Consider the following 21205-nt stretch of genomic DNA (forward strand, 5'->3'; position numbering starts at 1 on the left):
CTGCCTTTTGGAGGCTGGCCGGGCGTCCAGTGCGGTAGTCCGGAGTTAACAGCTCTCAAAGCATGGTCGCAATGACCGGAAAAGGCGCGCAACCCAGATAGTTCAACTCGTCTTTTTGATTCGTTCTGCCACCTAAATTCACGTCTCGGTGAGAGCAAACTCCGAGTTCCGTTCCACATTAAACCCAAGTGCTTCGATTCGCTGCGAAGGTGGAGGATGATAGCTCCGAACCCCAAACGCTAGGGACGTGCAGCCGAGCGGCCGCAACCTGCAACCTACGGGAGGGTAGTGTGACACCTCACCCCCCCCACCCCCCCGGAAGTTTTTGAGGCTCCAGTTACTAGGTCTGGGAGTCACCTTGACCCTCTCAGAAAGGTGGAGAAAGTCCTCGGCCGGAGAAGGGCGGGGTGGGCGAAACCAAAGACAGAGAACACTTTCGTGAGCAGAACACACGCTCACGTTTTCCTGTTTTCAGGGGTAGCTAAAGACCGAGAGAGTTTAAGGGTGACAAGAGCAGGTGGCAGAACTCCGCCCAGCACACGCTTCTCCACCTTCAGCGAGCACGCTTCACTCTCTGCGTGAGATCCCGCCTCCCAGGCGCGCGCGAAGAGCTGCTGCGCGGTGCACGCTGGGGGTTGTGGTTCAGGAGCGCACAGCCGTCTCAGGATGATCGGGTGTGGCCTACACGCCCCATGGTGCTGTGCGGCGCAGGCCGCTCCCGGATGTGTGCCTAGCGCCGGAAGAGAAGGCGGCCCCCCTCTCTCGGCCCGGCCATCTTGTGGGAAGAGCTGAAGCAGGCGCTTTTGGCTCGGCGCGGTCCGCTGCAATCCGTGGAGGAACGCGCCGCCGAGCCACCATCATGCCTGGGCACCTACAGGAAGGCTTCGGCTGCGTGGTCACCAACCGATTCGACCAGCTATTTGACGACGAATCGGACCCTTTCGAGGTACTGAAGGCAGCAGAGAACAAGAAAAAAGAAGCCGGCGGGGGCGGCGTTGGGGGCCCTGGGGCCAAGAGCGCGGCTCAGGCCGCGGCCCAGACCAACTCCAACGCGGCGGGCAAACAGTTGCGGAAAGAGTCCCAGAAGGACCGCAAGAACCCGCTGCCCCCCAGCGTCGGCGTGCCTGACAAAAAGGAGGAGACGCAGCCGCCGGTGGCGCTTAAGAAAGAAGGTAAAGCCGGGCGAGGCGGTGGGGAGCCCCGGGCTGGCGGGCAGGACGGGGGCGTGCGCCGCCGCTTTGCTTGTGCAGCGGGAGGGCCCGCGGAGCCCGCGGAGCCCGCCTCACGGTCCCTTGCCGGTGCCCGGAGCGTGGCTGACCCCGAGCCCACGCCGCCGCTCGCAGGCTCGGTGGGAGCCTTCCCGCCTCGGGCTGGCTGAGCGTGCTGGGAGAGGGCGGCCCGGGCGTTCCCGCCGATTCGGGCCGGGCGTTCGCCGCCTGCCTCTCGGTGCCCGGGAGCAGCGCGGGCACGTTTCCTGCCCGGCGTGCTCCTGGGGGCTGCTGCTGCCCGCTCTGGGCTCCTGCCCTGCCATCTTGTCCCACAATGGCGCGGACCTTCAAGGAAAGGCCGGGGGGAGCTTGGAGTTTCCCACTCGGGCTGCGTCTCAGTTTGGGGGCACCGTTCTAGGGGGAGGGAGGTGCTGTTTGGGTCCCACGTGCGCTTTTTGTTGCACCCCTTTTCGCTCTCGCGTTAAACTTACTGTAACTTCCTGGCGTGAATGAAACTGTTGGGAAGGAGAGGGATTTGGCCCCACTCTTTTTAGAGGGAGCTCTGAATGAAGACCGGTCATGAGCAGGTCCCTTCTCATGTCGCGATCCCTTCTTCCAACTCCCTGAAGCCCCCAGGTCATAGGGCTTTTCCTGCTTTTGGCTTGGTGGGTAAAATGAGTGCCCAGCCTGTCACGTCCCGGCAGCCGAGCTCCTTGGAGTCTGCAGCTTTGCCTCCGCACGTGCGTGAAGCGTGGTCAGGTCTTCATTGGCGGTTAATAGTGCCTTCCAGGGCGCTGAAAGTTTCGTAGTTGTTTTGATTTTCTTGTAGCATTCTTCCCCAATACCGGCTTATTGTGGGTGGAAAGGCAAAGCAATTAAGGGTTAAGAAAGTGCAAAATCAATAGCAGGTAGGTATAGAATCTAAGCTGTGAGTCTTTATAATTGCCATTATATGTTAAAGTTGCCTCTTACTGCCTGCCACGTGCTCATGAAAGGAATTGTTTAGGTTTTGGTTTAAGGTATCTTTTTGGGCGCGGGGGGGGGATCTCTCTCTCTCTCTCTCTCTCTCTCTCTCTCTCTCTCTCTCTCTCTCTCTGTAGGGCTTGGAGTAAACCTAGTTGGTTGAATAAAAGGAAGAATTCTTGTGCTGAAATGAGAGATTTGGAAGGGCAGCATAGTCTGGAGTGTTAGGAAATATCACCTGGGCAAAAGTACCCAGCCGATTAAGCTTCTTGACATCACACAGTTGAATAAGGCATTTAATTCTTGTGTTAAGAAATTGGCTGGTGTATTTATTTTAAACTGTTTACTTCTTTGATGACACTAATTAAAAGAAAGTGCACTAATTAAAAAAAAGTTGTGTCTAAAACACGCCAGGTAGATGCGCTCACTCATTAAAATGTTCAAAGCATGAAGCTTAATTGAAATTACTCAGTTTTCACCACGAATCCAATCTATGGTCTTATCTGGAAACTAACATTGTAAGTCATAAATGTAGGGAATTTTTATTATAGCCAGGATTGTTTGTCATTTACTTCAGTCCTTTGGAAAACGTATTCACATTGCTGGTCGACATTATCAGCATTAGTATTTCAATTTTATTTTGGTATTGGGGATTGAACTCGGGACTTTGTCCATGCTGGGGAAAAGCTGTTTCCTACATCCCCAATTCTTAGATCACTCTAAAACCAGAGTTTCTTAAAACAAGGGTATACATAAGGGGAAATTTTGAATAAACATGTCAGGTCTGTGTATTGGGTGGTAGTTGGTACCTCTAAGAAAGGAAAGAATTGTTAACCTATGGTGTGTCCCGTGTCTCGATAACATAATGCTGGAATGTAATGGTGTCTGTTTGAAGAACTTGAGAGTTGGCAAAATGTTAAGTGTAGACCAGGTTTTTGGATTTAAAAAAACACCAGGATTCTACTGCAGTTACAATTCAAGTATAGGTAAGTACATCAAAAAAATGTTGCGTGTTTTAAAAAGTATCAATAATTTTTCATTAGATGAATTTACTTTTTGTGGTGATATTGGTAGAGCCCAGCGTTTTGCACACTCGGCTATAGTAGCTCTCACTGAGCAACACTCCCAACCCCATAATGAGTTTAATAAGTTTTTCTGATTATGTAGGCCTCATTGAATATTGGGTGGGGAAGCAAGCCATTGTTCCTTGGGTGTGTTTAGCTTGGTTATCATTACAAGGACTGAGCAGGTTCCATAGCTCCACCCTAACACACTGTACCTCTGATGAAATTTATGTAAAAGTCTTGGTATAAGGTCTACATTTAGGTCTTGTCCAGAGAATTTACAGAGAATGAAGTTTAAATATTAATTTCATCTTTACTGTATGACTAGTTAGGGATATCTGAACAAATAGGTATATCCTGATGGTGTTCCATTTTCTTAAACTAAGTCACATAACTTAAAAAACAATTTCTGAGCAGTTTTTTGACTGTCAAAACCTGTGGTTTGGTAATTAGAGCATACCTGAAATTTACCATCAACTTATCCTTAAGACTACCAATAATTCAATTCATATTGGTTCTTTTTGTGAGTTTCCTATGTTATCAGAAAGAAAAATGAAGGTAGAAAAATTAGTTTAGGCTTTAAGTGTCACTTAAAGAAAATTCTGTTTTGTTTTTTGAGGCTGGGTACTGTGACTGAACTCAGGCCTTCCCATGGTACTATCATTCTGGATGGTTGCAGCCTTCTTAGTACATAATTGTTAAATGAGGATCTTTCTGTGTGTGATTTGTGAAGATGCTTTGAAAACAGATACTTGAAAGAGCAGACATAGAAAAAGCTTTCTATCCATACTAATTATGTAGTATTTCCTAATGGTTACATAATAGTGTTAAAAGTTAGAATTGGGAATATGTATATAGATTTGTGTATACATACTTGGACTTTCAATGTTAATGAGGAAAGTGGTGATTTTTTTTTTTTTTTTTTTTTATTAAATAGCTCTATTTGCTTGCTTGAGGTGGAGTTGGGACATGGTCTCTGTAATCCAGATTGGCCTTGAACTTCCAAACCTGCCTTGTGCCCCACTCTTTTCTAGTGTTAATATTGTATGCACCATGTCTAGCTCAAATAGCTATTTTAAATTAGGGCTTTTTTCCCTAGAGCTCATAAATGTCTTTTATTTTTCTTTCAGAATTATAATTCTCTAGATTTAAGAGTTCTTTACTGCCTTCCCCCCTGCAGATTATATAGAAAAATAATAGTGTGAATTTCAGTGTTTTCTAAGGGGCATATTTAGTGAATGTTCAGTGCTTGGTTATTTATTACTGGCTACTGGTATTAGCTTTGATGTCTTTAAAGCCAAAAATATAATACAGGACTGAAATATCTGTAAGTTTAAAATTTTGTAGTAGACTTTTGACTTCTTGGAAAGTAAAGGTGTGATGGTGCCCAGTGATTTCCAAGTCAGTTCTAGGTTGTAGATGAAGTTTGAGATGTTTACTGTTGAATAAAAATGTCCTAAAGCAGTTTGTTACACATGGGTGATGCCCATCAGCCTTAATAGTCTAGCCTAAACTTTTGTGTTGTAAAAGTGATTTGCTTATGCTGGTTATTTGTCATAAGGAATAAGGCGAGTTGGAAGAAGACCTGATCAACAACTTCAGGGAGAAGGGAAAATAACTGATAGGAGACCAGAAAGGCGAACACCTCGGGAAAGAAGATTTGAAAAGCCACTTGAAGAAAAGGGTTCTGAAGGTGGTGAATTTTCAGTTGATAGGTAAGCTTTAAACAAGCTTTTCCCGCTTTGTTCTCTTATAGTTAGATCTTAATGTAAAGCTGTAAATTGAGCATAATTGCCAGGTAGTAGTTGGGGTGGTTACTTAGGTGTATTTCAGAGAAAAGTGAGTATATGTTGTTGCATTTATATTTATGGATAACATGTTCTAATCTCTTAATAGTAAATATTTTGAGTCAATGGCCAGTTTCTTTTCCTCCCTTTGTCCAGATACTGAGTTTAAAAGGATAGTGGTATTGTCTGTCACTCATCGTGCAAGTTAGATATGATAATTGTAGTTAAGAGTATTGGTGAATACAAGTATGACTGATGCAGTGAGTCAGTAAGTGAAAAAGTATACTGGCAGCAATGCTTTAAAGAATAGTAAAAGTTTCTAATTCTTTCTAATTCTTCCTTTATGTGTAGAAATAAACTTGGAATTACATATATTTATTTGTTGAGTTATAAGCCAGTAAGCATAGTCTATATTTTTGAGCCTTGGAGTGGATTTTCCCTGTTCCTTTTTCTAGAAACATCAGAGGTATAATTTTTAAATTTGTTTTGTAGACCGATTATTGAACGGCCTATCCGAGGCCGAGGTGGTCTTGGAAGGGGTCGAGGAGGCCGTGGACGTGGAATGGGCCGAGGCGATGGATTTGATTCTCGTGGCAAACGTGAATTTGATAGGCATAGTGGAAGTGATAGATCGTAAGTCTCACTGATTGTTGTATGTTTTAAATTTAAATGTGCTTATTTAATAAAAACAAAATTTGAATTTCTAGAACTAAAGAGTATAATGTTAACTCAGTTTTGTTAGTTCTTTTTCGCATTACAGTGGCCTGAAGCATGAGGACAAACGTGGAGGTAGCGGATCTCACAACTGGGGAACTGTCAAAGATGAATTAACGTTGGTATTCTGATTTTTTTTTAAAGTTAAATAATTTGAAACCAAAACGCTTAACTTACTAGAGGCTTGTCAGTACTTAAATTTTGTTCTGGAGATAAGAATGGATGTTCTGTCTCAAAGCTATAGCCTTATAATGTCTTACAGGAAGTTTATATTTAAATAAAAATAATTAAATATATGAATAATTTTATTTTAGTGATGGATGTACGTAGTTTTTCTGAAGCCCCATGATAAAGATACTGGGAGTATTATGACTTTAATTGTTTGAACTCTAGTTATCGTAGTCTTCCTTACAAAATTTGGTAAGGCCCCCCCCACCCCCATTTTTGTATTTTTGAAATGGGTCTTAGATACTCCAGACCAGCCTTGAACTTGCTGTGTAGTTAATTACAGGTATCTACTATTGCATCTGACTTACAAAATCTTGTTTTAAAAGTGTGTAAACTAATTTAATAATTTGTTTTCTCTTAGACGTCTACTGAAGTGTAAAATGAATAGAATAGAATAAAATTAGTAATAAAATACATAAAGAATGTAAAAGTTTTTACTTTGTTATGATGGACTTTTGGCTACATGTAAATGGACCTAGATGCCTTTCTTTTTCTTTCTTTCCTTAGAGAGTCTCCCAAATACATTCAGAAACAAATATCTTATAATTGCAGTGATTTGGATCAATCAAATGTGACTGAGGAAACACCTGAAGGTGAAGAGCACCCAGTGGCAGACACTGAAAATAAGTAAGTGGTTATGTGTGGAGATGTAATGCTCCAACCCGGGAATTTGTCTGGATTTTTACCAATAAAGTAACTCATTTGATGGCACAGTCATGAGACTTTCTTGCTTTGAGACATTGTCTTGCTGTGTAGTTCAGGATGACCTGGAACTCAGTATTCTCTTGTGTTACCTTCTCAGTCCTGGGAGTACAGGTGTGTAATACCATGCCTGACTAAGTGTTGATATGATAATTTTACTGTTTTTATACACCTTAGAAAAATTAAGGAATATATGTATTTTAAGTAAAATCTTTAAGCCCTGATCGTAAAAATCAGCTGTTGTTACCCAGGTATGAAGGAAAGGAGCAAAGTATTTTGCATTTGAATTTAGGAAGGGTAATTCTAATGATAGCTGTACTACGCTGAGATTCTGAATAGGTGGAGTGTGGTAAACTGAACTAAGCTGGGCAGTGGTGGATCACTCCTCTTAATCCCAGCACTCGAGAGGCAGAAGCAGGTGGATCTCTAAGTGCAAGGCCAGCCTGGGCTACAAAGTGAATTTTAGGACAGCCAAAGCTGCACAGAGAAACCCTGTGTCAAAAAAACAAAAAGAAAAGAGAAAAAACCAAACTTAACCAAATTGTTGGTATAAGAGGTGTTTGTAGTGTTTAGTTCAATGCAATCTCAACATTATCAGTTTTAAATACTATATCTTAAAACTTGAAAAACAGCTTTGTAAAAAATTAGGCTCAGACTGAAAAGCAATGATGAGAATGCTCATTAGCATTCTTTTAAAAAAGTTCATGTGTATGAGTGTCTGCCTGCATGTGTGTTAAGTGTATTGCATTCATGCAGTATCTACAGAGGCCAGAAGAGGGTGTTGGATCCCCTGGAACTGGACTGTTAAGTAATGCTACAAGTAAACAACGGGGTGTGGGTGTATTTTTGGCATACTGATTTTATTTCCTTTGGGTATGTTGTGGAACTCAATCTACTGGGGCATAACATGAGCATTGCTGTCCTGAAATAGTGGCACCTGTTGCTAAACTAACATTTATTTATGGGCTTGCAGGTGGTCTGAGGACCCCTACTTTGAGTATGTATGCATAAGTCTTTAATGATTGCTAAGGGGTTGGGGGGGCTCTTCTCTGTTGGTGTTACTGCTCATTGGTTTTCTGTGTTCCTGTAAATAACCACTCACCCATGCTCCTATAAATAACTAATGAAACTCATTGGTCCACCAAGCAGGTGGAATAATTTTCTTAACTGGTGTGTGTGCTTGTCTGGAGTGAATACATGTTTATTCATGTCTACCCAGGAAAAGTTAAGCTCAGCACAATATATGCCCAATGATAAAATTTTTGATCTGTTTCTAGTTTTTGTTCTTTTGAGAATCTTTGATTTCCTTTGTGGTTGTATTGATGACATTTCTGAGGGTATTTTCTCAGCATCCTCACTAGCATTTATTTCTCTGTTAATAGCCATTTGTGACAAGGGTGAGATGATCTCATTGTGATTTTGATGTTGTTTTGTTTTGTTTTTAGTCAGGGTCTTAAGTAGTCTGACTGCCCTTGAACTATGTAGTGGAGGATTATTACTTATGTATGATTCTTTCCAAGTACTGGGATTGTGGGTGTGCTCAGTCATGTCTGTTTTGCATTGCTAAGACTTACCTCAGGACCTCATACATGCTAGGTATGCACTATCATGTGAGTTACATCCCCAGGACCATAGTTTTCATTTACTTTGTGTAACAGCCTTGGCTGCCCTAGAACTCACTTTGTAGAGCAGGCTGGCCTTGAACTCTGCTGGCCCACCCACATTCCCCCCCCCCTTTTTTAAGTTAGATTATGTGGGTGGTTTTTTTGGGGGGGTCTTTTGGGCTGTTTTGGATTTGTTACATACTTTCTATTAGTCACTTGAATGGGTTACAGGTATTTTTTTTCCATCTGTGCTCATTGTCTTTTAGTTTGATGTAATTCCATTAGTCAGATTTTGCTTTTGTTAACTTGCCTTTGGGGTTTCTTTGGCCAGCCAGTTCCCTGAAGGACACCCTCCATTTAAACTTCATTATTTTTAATTTTACGTGTATGAATGTTTTGCCTACATGCATGTGGTATCCATGGAGGCCAGAGGAAGTTATTGGATCTGGGTCTGGAGTTGTAGATGATAGCCTGTATGTAGGTGTTTGAATGTAGGTCATTGGGAAGACTGGCTAGTGCTCTTAACTGCTGTACCATTTGTCCAGTCCTGTTTGGTTTTTGAGACAGGGTCCACTATGTTGTAGTGCTGGCCTAGAACTCTCTAGACCAGACTGTCTTTAGTTCACAAGAAGATCTATCTGCTTAACTGTCTCTAGTGCTGGGATTAAAGGCATGTGCTGCCACTCCCTGTTCAAGTCATTTAAAATTTTTTTTTTTTAAGATTTATTTATTTATTATGTATACAGAAGAAGGTGCCAGCTCTCATTACAGATGGTTGTGAGCCACCATGTGGATGCTGGGAATTGAACTCAGGACCTCTGGAAGAGCAGTCAGTGCTCTTAACCTCTGAGCCATCTCTCCAACCCTATTTAAAATTTTTAACTGTTGATTGAATTGGAACCTCTGAGACTACATAAAAAAAAATTAGAAATGTGAAATGCTGTTTTGGTGAACAACTCTTAATGATGAGAGGAAGCATTGTATTTTGTGGGCTTGTTGAGCTAAGGAAACAATCACTAGAGTATATCAAAGTAATGGAATTAGATGGTCTCTTGCATTAAGAATTGGGGTGTGTGTGTGTTTTACTTTGGAGGGGTAAGCATAATGGGGATTAATGGTACCTCACAATACTCAGCACATCCTTTTCTTTTATTAAACATATTTGAGTCGCTTTGTTGCTTTCAGGGTGATCCTCAAAGATTGTGTTTCTCAGAAGGAAATGATATATTCATGGGGTATTAGAAAGGATTCTTCTACTTGGGACCTAGGAGCAGTTGGGGATAATTGTTCTAACAAAGATGATGGTCACCATTTCAGAGCAGTCTATTCTTAGAAAGTAGGGGGAAATGGATTATAATTTTTTATTTGCAGGATAAGTTTAAGAAGCAAAGTGGTCTTTAAAGGTAGGTATCACGGACTGTCGACTGGTGAGTCACGAGGACAGTTTTCCAGAGCTTTAGTTCTGTCATATGTAAAAGTGACTTGACAGATTTGATGTCCAATGTCTTATCAAGAGCGAATGTAAATTTGTTTCAGGAAGTTGTAAGATAGAATCTGTCGAGATATAAAGAATTACATAAAGATATTTTAGCAATGATGCTAAACTAAATCACTTGCTATCTTTGGAAGAAAGCAGAGCTCTCAAAATAGCAAATGATTTGTTTGGTGACATTTGGAATTGGACTAAGATAATGGATTCCTAGGCCAGTGCTTTATGTAGAAAGGAGGACAGATAATATTTTGATATAAATATTGAAAGCAATTTGTTTTGTGGACAGTTCCATTACTGATGAAACCTCAGTCTTCTGCCCATATGTTAGAGGTTGATTTGAGAGTTGGAGTTACATAGTTTCAGATTTGTAGGAATCAGGCTTGTATACTTTGCTAGAATGCTAGTAACTGAAGTAGAAGAGCAGCAGATAATGATCTTTATATATAAAATGAAAACGGTGGGGTTATGGAGGTGTTTCAGTCAGTAAATCGCCTGCTGCTCCAGCTTTAAGACCGAAGTTAGGTCTAGCACTCACATAAAAGCCAGGCGTGGGTGCACACCTGACCAACCTTAACCCTCCCAGTGTGGGTGGGAAGATTTTCTAGAGCCATCCAACCTAGCTAGTTGGTGAGCTTCAGGTTCAGTGAAAGATCTGGTCTCAAAAAATAGAGCAGAGAGTGATCATGGAAAATACCAACATTGACCTTTGGCATACCTTTGCATGCACATGCATGCATGCACCATATGCAGTTTAGGAGAAAGTAGAACATGAAATCAATTACACGAGAGGGTGCAGTTTAAAATATAGCTTCAAAGAAATGTGTATTACGGGTTGATAAGGCCAATTCATGGTATAATCATTTAAGAAAGCAAGTTGTAAAGTAATCTGTATTCACATCAATATGCAAATGAGCTGGTCTCTACCATTCTTGGAGTTGGTTGCTGGGTTATAACAGAAAGGTGCAATTCTTCTCCAATAGTCTTTTTAACAGATACTAAGAGTCAGGGTCATTTTCCTTATTGTAATTTGAAATATATATATGTGTGTGTATATTTAAAAATTTTTTTTAATGTATATAGGTGTTTTGCCTATTTGTATGTATGTGTACCATTTGCTTGCCTGTTGCCTATGGAGTTCAGAAGTGGGTTCCATATCTCCTGGAACGGGAGTCACGGGGTTTTTAGGCAGCCATGTGTGCTGGGAACTGAACTTCAATTTCAGTTCTTCGGGAGAGTACCCAGTGCTCTTAAACTCTTAGCCATCTCTTCAGTCCCCCAGAATTTTTTCTACAAATTTGTAAGAACCATCAGGCATAAAATTTAAATATCTTTTTCACAGGGAGAATGAAGTTGAAGAGGTTAAGGAAGAGGGTCCAAAAGAGATGACTTTGGATGAGTGGAAAGCTATTCAAAATAAAGACCGAGCGAAAGTAGAATTTAATATCCGAAAACCAAATGAAGGTGCTGATGGACAATGGAAAAAGGGATTTGTTCTGCATAAATCAAAAAGTGAAGAGGTAAAATTGTTTGAATTTGTTCATTTGTGCCTTGAATTATAATTTTTGTTTTAAATTTCATATGGATAACTTGTTTTGTTTGGTTTTTTGAGACAGGATTTCTTTATTTAGCTCTAGCTGTCCTGAAACTTGCTCTGTATACTAGACTGGCCTCACACTCACGTAGATCCACCTGCCTCTGCCTCCCAAGTGCGTGCACCACCACAGCCCAGCTAATACAGATAACTTTTAAGCTTTATTTTAGACTTATTTGGTGTAGAAAACTTGCTCAGAAAGAAAGAAAGAATATTCAGGACTTAGAAAATGTTAGTATTTTTCCTTGTTATGGAATGGTGTCTTTCTTATAAAGACTGATTAGAGTTTCTTATGTAAGAAACATGGAAATTAATGTAAATACTTCAGAAAGTCATGCTGATAGGGGCTTATATTGAATATGAATTTAACCAAATTATTTCTTAAATTTTTTTCTAGCAGCCTTTGCTGGCTTTTTTGATACATGTATTCATTCATGTAATAAATTGGGCTGTGTCACTTATTTTTGAAATTGGGAATTGAACCCAGGAACATGCTAACGTGCACATGCTCTGCCATTGAGTCATAACTTCTGTCACTCAATTTCTTAATACATTTTGGTTTACAAATGGCTGAGACCAATATAGGAAACACTGTTCGATAAAGTTGAGGTTAGATATGGTTGGTTTTCTAAGTTTAGAGAAGGCATGGTTTTTAATATTTACTCCATAAAAATATAAATGAGAAAATTGTCTTAGATGTCAGGTCTTAAAAAACATTTTTATCCCAGTTCTTACAGATAAAATTGTTAGTGTTATTGATTGAACAGTGAAAATTAATGTAGGAGTTTCCATTTAGAATAATAAGTGGCCTATGTTAATATGAAAAAGATTTACCTAGGCTCTGGCTTTTCCCATTAAAATCTAGCTGAAATATTAGGTAATTCATTAATGTATTGAAGTCTTTGTGTGTTACATGCATGTTAAGATGTTTCCCAATTTGAAATGTTTTATTCTGATAGCAGTCCTATTTTGCTGTGTGTTGTTTGTTTGATTTTTTGTTTTGTACCTTGTTTTCAGTTAACCTATAGTTAACTACGGTCCAAAAATAGTAAGTGGAAAACTGTAGAAATCCATAATTTTACATTGCACGCCATTCTAAATAGTGTTGTAGAAGCTTAGCAATATCTTGTACTCTCTGAATGTATGAATTACCGATTTACAACTGTATCTGCATTGTGTATACTATTTGCCCACTCGTTAACTAATAGCTCATATATAGGTAAAAGCATAGTGTAGGGTTTGGTGCTGTGGTTTCAGGCGTCTCCTGAGTTTAATGTCCTGCAAATCCTAGGGACTGCTGTATCATGCAAGGTAAGGTGTAAGAAATTTTTGAAAATTGCTTCTGAAAAAATTTGGAACTTTGACATTCTTATTTATCAAATCACTTATATTTGGGTTCATATATTTATTGTGCCTTTGTGATGTGAATACTTACACAAATATGGGCTTACTGATTTATTTAACACTGATATTACCTGTATGACAAATAATGGGGTGGTTCTGAGAAGGAAGAAATGTGGTTTGGGGAATGGTAGACTGAGTCATTGTACTGACAGATGTGAGGTCAGAGCAAGTTGACATCCTAAATGCTCTAGAGAGATAAGTAAATCTGTCTGGTTTCATCACATTCTAGAAGTCAACCTAAAAGTTAGAAATGTGCCCTAAACATCAAAACTTTTTTTTTAGTAAACCATCCAGATTTAAGTTTGTTTTGTTTTGTGCTCTAGAAAGTTATTGACATCGATGGTTTGAAATGCCAAACATTTAAACCCAGATAAAAGACAAGCTATAAAAATGATTTTTTAATTTTCCTAGTGCTTTTGTAGATTTATATTTAATGATTTTTAGATTTCCTTAAAATTTATATTTGAGAAACTATTGTCTTTAAATTGAGTTGTCATAACTAAAGGGATAGAATTTAATTTGGGTATCAGTATATAGAAACATTAATGTGAACAATGTTCATTTGTGTTTTTAAAGTAGTTATTAGCAGCTGTGATACAGGCTATAAAGGACAGTGTACTTGTTATCCTTCAAAATAGATTTTATATGTATTAAGAATAAATAAAAAGTAGACTTACTAGCATAAAGCAAACTTTTCAGCCAAGGAGTATAACTAATTTTATCCAGAATATATAAAACTAGAGGCATTAAGCAGTATTAAATTCTATTAATTCCTCCTTCCAGGCTGAGACATCATACTTTTGTAATGTCTCATTTATTAGTAAAGTGCTTTTAGTGCATTTAAGGTGTGGACTTACGTATAGTTCTAAGAATCTCTTACATAAAGTTTATATTGTTTGACTTTTGAAGTTGGCAATTTATGTGGAGGAGCAATGAAGGCTGAGTGAGTAATCCTTGTCAGAATTGCTGAAACCAAACATGTTTCAGGTTTTGGGAGATTTGTGCAGAACATTGCTAATTTGAAAGTTGTGCACAAAAAATTTAGTATTTGAGGTAGGCATGCTTGCTCAATTTACAATTGTATGTAAACAACAAAACTTAAATGTGTATATTCATTCTTGGGTAGGAGGGTCTAGTTTGGAAGAGTATAGATTAACAAAAACCTCAGATTTATCACTAGTAAAAACTATATGTCTTCTATCCAAAGATCATCAGGGATTCACATTGGCATTCCAATTTTAAGGACCTGTTGTGAATGTCACATAGATTTAAGTGCTGAAGATTTAGTAGAGTGGGAACTTGTCACTTGGATTATCACCTGCAATTCAGAGAAATTGATGATAAAGGAAAGTTAAAAGAATTCCACAACAAAGTCACTACCTGACCCCCAAGTGAACTGTACTACCTGTAGAGCTAGAAGTGGATGCTGTGGAGTATCTTTCTGTATGCTGTGAAAGTGTTGCTCTGATTGATTGATTGATAAATAAAACACTGATTGGCCAGTAGCCAGGCAGGAAGTATAGTGTAGGCGGGATAAGGAGAGAAGAGAATTCTGGGGAAGTGGAAGGCTGAGTCAGGAGACTGTCAGCTGCCCCATGAGAAGCAAGATGTAAAGGCAGAACTGAGAAAAGGTACCAAGCCACGTGGCTAAACATAAATAAGAATTATGGGTTAGTTTAAATGTAAGAGCTAGTCAGTAATAAGCTTGAGCTAATGGCCATACAGTTTGTAATAATATAAGCCTCTGTGTGTTTACTTGGGTCTGAGCGGCTGCGGGACTGGCGGGTGAGAGGAATTTGTCCTGACCACCGGCAGGCTGGGACACAGGAAAACTTTAGCCACAAGTGGATGTATTCATTCACACAAAGTACGGGATTAATAATTGAGTCTTTAGAGAGAAAGTACATTTAGAAATTTTGCAGCATTTCTTTTATATTAATTAACCCAAGGGCCTTCACTTACCATTTTAGGCTCATGCTGAAGATTCAGTTATGGACCATCATTTCCGGAAGCCAGCAAATGATATAACGTCTCAATTGGAGATCAATTTCGGAGACCTAGGCCGCCCAGGACGTGGTGGCAGGGGAGGACGTGGTGGCCGTGGCCGTGGTGGACGTCCAAACCGTGGCAGCAGGACTGATAAGGTGATTTTAAGATGCTTTTTTTCTGTCTTAAGCAATTTAGGACTTGTAAGAGATTACTGGCTGGATATTCTGGAGGGTGGGGGATACAGAACTAAAGAAAGAAGTGACTTATTTTCAAGAAACAACAATTTGCAACAGTTCCACTATGGCTCCAGCCTGCCTGGAACTGATCTGTGCTGACCAGGCTATCTTTGAACTCTTTGATCTGCTGTGAAGTGCTGGTAAACATAACGCACTGTCACACCAGGCATTAGTTTTATTTCTGTTTAAAGGACTTTAATGATTATAGTAGTGCTGCCATTGAGTTGAATTAAGCATACTGTTGAATTCTTATTTTATGCTTGTCAGGGTGCTGTGTTAGGCTTTTTGCATGCTGGCATAATTTCCTTTTACTCTGGGGTGTTTATCCTTACTGCTGAGTAAATTGAGGCATAGAAAATTCTTAGGATTGCTAAAGTTTCCATGGAACATACTCTATGCTGTGATTTTTAAGAGTGGGATACAATATTAATTTGTTTATGGGTGCTATGTTAGGCTGTTCCCAAACTTGCAGTCAGGCCTCACCCTCCCAAAGGTCCTTTATACCACATCCAGCTCTAAAACAAGTTCTTAATGAGAATTTTGATAGATGCTCAAGGAGTTGATTTTGAATTCAGAATTGTCTGTTGACAAAGTATTAGGGATAACTTTAATGTCCAGTTTGAAAAACAAACCATATTTATTTTATTTTTGGAGCTTTTTTGTTTTGAGACTGGGTCTCACTTCATAGCCTTGGCTGTCCTGAAACTCACTGTAGACCAAGTGGCCTTTGCCTTCCAAGTGCTGGGATTGGCAAAATCTTGTCCGAAACAGGATGGGGAGGGGGTCAGGGAACGTATCAATCAGTGGTAGAACACTTAACTTAGCAATATACAAGCTCTGTACATGAGACCTAGCACATCAGATAATTAAAGTATTTCATTGGAGAAATAGACTTGTTGCTGGTGTATGTATAGTTTCATTTTGATGTATAATTTTGTGTCTAAAAGCTTCAATCGATTTTATGTAGTGTTTTAACCTGAAGACTTTATAGAATTCAGTGTCTAAATATAGACACTAACAGCCTATTTTTAATATTTGAGAATTGTGGTTAATTTTTTGTTTCTTTTTTTTTCCCTCCTCAGTCAAGTGCTTCTGCTCCTGATGTAGATGACCCAGAGGCATTCCCAGCTCTGGCCTAACTGGATGCCATAATACAACACTGGTTCCTTTGTGGACCCTCCTGTTCAAAGCTTTTGCATGCTTAAGGATCCCAAACAACTAAGAATTAAAAAAGAAAAGACTGTCATTCATACCATTCACACCTAAAGACTGAATTTTATCTGTTTTGAAAATGAACTTCTCTAGCTACACAGAAGTAACAAATATGTTAGTCAGTTTTGTATTTAGAAATGTATTGGTAGCAGGGATGTTTTCATAATTTTCAGAGATTATGCATTCTTCATGAATACTTTTGTATTGCTGCTTGCAAATATGCATTTCCAAACTTGAAATATAGGTGTGAACAGTGTGTACCAGTTTAAAGCTTTCACTTCATTTGTGTTTTTTAATTAAGGATTTTAGATGTTCCCTCAATTACAAGCCGGTTTTAAATATTAGACACAAGACTGGTTTTAATATCTGCTTTGCATTTTCACACATGGTCAGCTGGGACATGTAAACTTCTGATTTACCAGATTTTATGCTGCGTGAAATACTAACCACTATGTATTTTAACTATATATTTTTATTTGGGAGTTGAATTTTTTTTTCCACAACTTATGATAGCTGATATATACTAAATCTTTATACAGAATTATCAGTACTTGAATGAATTCAAAACACATTGGTTTATTAACTCTTGGCTCATGCATGGTTTATTAGGTTCAAATTACATCTGATTCACCTATATTTACTTTTAAAATGTGTGGCTTCCCCATTTTAAAAGTAAAACTAAACACTGCTTTTGGAACTTGTGTAAGCTACTACTTTACAGATACAGCCTGTGTTCAGTAAAATAGTTTTGTGGGTGTGGGCAGAGTAAGTTAGTTTGATAATGCCTAACAGTTAGACTTGTGTAAAATAAGAGCCTAGCCATTTGATATTTGTGTGCGAAAGGTCCCCAAATCAAGGTGGTTATCTGTAATTAATAATCTTTATTTTTGATTTATATAAACCAAAGGGCACTCATTGGTTACTATGCTGAGATGGAAAACTATCTTGTAGTATTTCAAAACCAGCTTTACTTAGTTTGGAACAGCAACACCATACATAAAATACAAAACAATATCTTGTTTATGAACTTCTTATATATTATGATTTTGCCCTGGGTTGATAGACAAATGTTTCTCAGAAAGTGCTATAAGTTTCCATTTCCTCCATTAGAAAATTAGGTAATTAATGGATTTTTGAATAGAAGCATCACTGCTTATTAAAAAGTATGTACACAGAATTATTAAAAAACAAGTATTCTAGGATATTTTTATTCACATTTATTAATTAACCAGGGAAGGAATTTTATTCAAAGCTTTTAAGACTTGTCAGTTGTCAGTTTTTTTAAATCTGTTGTAATTTTAGAAATAGTGGAGATCTTAAATCTTACATTTGCTAGTTAGATGGTTGGTTTTTATGTACACATCTAAATGATATTGTATAGTACATTTAGTTATTCATTTAATTGCATTTACTTATCTGGTTGCCAGCAAGTCTGACAGCTTGAAAAGAAGGTTTTTTTTTTTAATAGAACTTGCTGCACAAGTTCTGTACTAATGCCGATACCTGACTTTTCACATGTTAAGACACCTCTCCAGAGGTAAGGGTTAGCCCATGTGGACTTGTTGGCCCTTTGAGAGTGCAGCATATGCACCCATAAGTCAGTATGTTTAAACTTTCAAGTATCTTAATTGGCTTTTTAATAGTAACACCTTTATAAATTCAGATTTCCAGCAACATATTGCAGAAAACACCTTCTCTTAGAAACAAAGGTTTTACTGAGTCACTGTCACCAGAAAACACAGTGGCATTTGTAACATTGTTGCAACTTTCAAAGTAGGTTGAATTTGAAGAGGTAGGTCTATTCTTTCTGATAACCTGTGAGTTTGCTTTCAGGTTCACTTTTATGTGAAGAACTGAACGTAGACTTTGTTTATTGAAAATGACAATTTATTTGCATGTTCACTTCCTGAAAGATAAAAAAGCAATCAAGTGGGAGCCCCTTTATATATGTTTCTTGGCTTCCCATTTTCTGATCTCTGTGCACTGTCAAGATAATGCTACTTTTAAGATTTTGAATGTTTAGATATCATGTGAGGTTTTAAATGAACCGCTGACTCCTATGCGAGGAATACTTAATGACAAAGTTGGGAAAGTTAGTACAATAATTTCAAGAGTGGATATAATAGTTGGCCTAAATGCTTTTAAATATAAATGGTGTCAGTTGAAATTTTTAGTATAGTTCCAGCTTGGATTGATGGGAGAATGAAATTTATTAGTTGAATACTATTTGGAGTTGTCCAGAGATCTTAAATGTACCAGCAGGTACTACAGTTCATTTTATTCAGTTCAAGACACGTAATATCCAGAGTTGTGAATGTATTTCGTTTATTTTGGGTATGGGTTTGGAGAGATTATTACATATTCCTTCTGATTGTTATTTTTATAATTACTAGAGATGATTGATGAAATAGAGAAAATGTTATACTTAGTTTGCAAGTGAAGTGTAAGTATTTTGTGTTAAATTTTTAAAAACGTCTTCAGAGCATTAGCAGGTGGAAGAAACCAGGTATTAAAAGTTAAAAATGAGAAGCTGCCAGAACCTTACCCATGTTGACTCTAAAGGTAAGACAATGCAGGCACATCTTCTGGACAGGTGGCCCAACACTGAACTAACTGGTATAGTATACCTATGATGCATGCCGTTTTGCTTCCCCTCCCCGACTACTTTGGTGCTGGGTATCTGCTGGGCAAGTATGCTGAGCTATAACCACAGTACCACAGTAAAGGAAAAGTTTAGTGAATATATTCTAGCCCAAACCTTTGTGATTATAGTGAGATTAATATGTAAATGTTAAATCTGAATGTCATATCTTCACAGTAACTCAAAGCCCAGAAACCAGACTACTAGTATGCTTTGAAGAGTATGACTAATAACAAGACAGTAAAGTATTACCTTATTGAACACCCTTAGTAATTTATCTGCATCGGCAAAACCAGTTGTCGGGTATTTTTCAAGGTTGATTTGAAGTGCTAGGGATTTGTGTATTCTAGGCACATGTTTTGCCACCAAGCATTCCTTAACATGAGTTGCCAGGTTTTGTTGGGATAAATTAGTTGGCTGCTTTCTGAAGTGTGAGTGGGGTTTGCTAGCTATGTCCTTCCTGACTGTGTGCTGTTACTGATCATCCCAGGCCAGAATGTAAACGCTCCTTTAAAATAAAAGTTTACCTCTATGTATCCATTAAGTCATGCTACTCTTAAAACAATCTGTCACTTTAATCCAAAGTGTGGGGTTGGGTACAGTGTCTATCTGGTAGCCACTTAACTTGCCCATAGTCAAAAAACTATAGAGGCAGTATCTGTTAGTTTTTAGTTTTTTGTTTTTTTTTTAAAGATTTATGTGTGTGAGAGAGAAGAGTGGTGTGTGTCTGTGTGTCTTTGAGCATGTGAGACTGCAGATGCCCATTAAGTCCAGAAGAGGACATTAGATCCCCTAGATCTGTAATTAGAACTCTGGCCTCTGATTTTGCTATTTTAAAACAATATATTATAGCTTGCATTAGTTGAATTGGTTTGCATTACAATACTTGGTTTACAGTTATTTCTAAAATTTAGTAGTGATGTCTAATTTGTAGAAATTTATTTACATACACATAAAAATCTGTAAACTCCAGATTAATTTATTTGACTAGGATTTTGTTAGGGACTAAATGCTTCTAGTCAGTACTGAGACAATTTAATTTTATTTAATTTTTCACTAAATTTTAGAGCACATACAAAGGTTCTTTTATACCTGTAATCCACAGAGACCTAATGTTTGGTTTGGATGACAGTTTCTGTGGAAGTTCTTGACAGGGCTCTTTTAGTAATTCAGTATTTAGTAATGAATTTAAAAAATACGTTCAAGAAGATGTTTTAGTGTTCTCCCATCACATACATGAACATGCTTATGTCTCCATGATGTGAAGTTAAATGTATTTTTAGAGATAGGCAATTGAGTGGGATTTGAGTGTTTTGTTTTTCTAGAGGCAGTGCTTTGCTCAGGATTGCAAGCTGGCCTGAAACTGGGGATCTCCAGCCTGGGTTTTCTGAGTGGGTTATAGATAGGCAGTACCATGCCTGGCAGTTCTTTTGCATATTCTTCCCGATTTTCAGAATTTCTACTAACTTCAACTTTATTCTATATACCTTTGTAAGTGTTTTCTTTATGTATTTATGAAGGGTTTACTTGGGTGTTAACATCTAACATCAAGTAAGACAACTTTGCTATGTGGGAGACCTGGGTAGTTCATTGCCCTCTTATCAGTGTGCTGCAATATGATGTGAAGTTATGGTGAATTCATATTCTCAGTTATGTCGTATGTGCCTCACATTAATTTTTTCTCTTAACAGTATACTTACTATGCCTTTAAAAGCCGATGACACTTTGTCACTGTATCAGAAAGCTCTAAGTTAATTTTTTTTATTGGTGATAGGCCTAGCTTCCATGCATCTCATTTTAAGAGTCGAGAAGTAGAGGTAATTTTTCCTGAAGTCGAGGATGTTGCCAGTAAACAGCTGCAAAGCTTTACTAGCACTTCCTAGTTACAGGAGAGCACGGATGCTTTCTTTTTTCAGCTTCATCAATCAGTCTCTTGATATTTAGAGTTTATTGCAATTTTAAAGTATCACTTTCCTGAGAAAGACACTTTTCTGATTGTTTACAGGAACTGAAAAGAATCTAAAAATTGTCCAATGTTGAGGGAAACTAGTGTTTTACTATAGTTTTAGGTAAAGAAAACAGATGGTCAGTAGTCTTTAATTTGTTGTGATGGAATAAAAGTTGCAACTTCTAGCTGGGCGGTGGTGGCGCACGCCTTTAATCCCAGCACTCGGGAGGCAGAGCCAGGTGGATCTCTGAGTTCGAGGCCAGCCTGGGCTACCAAGTGAGTTCCAAGAAAGGCGCAAAACTACACAGAGAAACCCTGTCTCGAAAAACCAAAAAAAAAAAAAAAAAAAAAAAGTTGTAACTTCTGTTTCCAAGTGACATCTTAGAGAATCCCACGTATTAATGAAAGGTTTGATTAAATCT

General features: G+C 38.6%; 1 protein-coding gene across 4 annotated transcripts; it reads left to right on the top strand.

The window, feature by feature from the left end:
• Positions 1–746: 746 nt before the first annotated feature.
• On the top strand, positions 747–16450 carry Serbp1 (SERPINE1 mRNA binding protein 1). Of its 4 annotated transcripts, none has more exons than XM_052721319.1 (8): positions 747–1172; positions 4797–4950; positions 5515–5655; positions 5765–5854; positions 6517–6591; positions 11102–11279; positions 14728–14901; positions 16065–16450. In XM_052721319.1, the coding sequence occupies exons 1-8, from the start codon at positions 860–862 to the stop codon at positions 16119–16121; spliced, it is 1182 nt and encodes a 393-aa protein (XP_052577279.1). In that variant the 5' UTR covers positions 747–859; the 3' UTR covers positions 16122–16450. The 4 variants fall into 4 exon arrangements, with proteins under 4 accessions (XP_052577279.1, XP_052577278.1, XP_052577280.1 ...); XM_052721318.1 differs by having other exon boundaries at positions 5783–5854; positions 6472–6591; XM_052721320.1 differs by having other exon boundaries at positions 5783–5854.
• Positions 16451–21205: the final 4755 nt, after the last annotated feature.

The sequence above is a fragment of the Peromyscus californicus genome, unplaced genomic scaffold, assembly GCF_007827085.1.
Source record: "Peromyscus californicus insignis strain IS unplaced genomic scaffold, ASM782708v3 Scaffold_6__1_contigs__length_162567912, whole genome shotgun sequence".
Taxonomy (NCBI): Eukaryota; Metazoa; Chordata; class Mammalia; order Rodentia; family Cricetidae; genus Peromyscus; species Peromyscus californicus.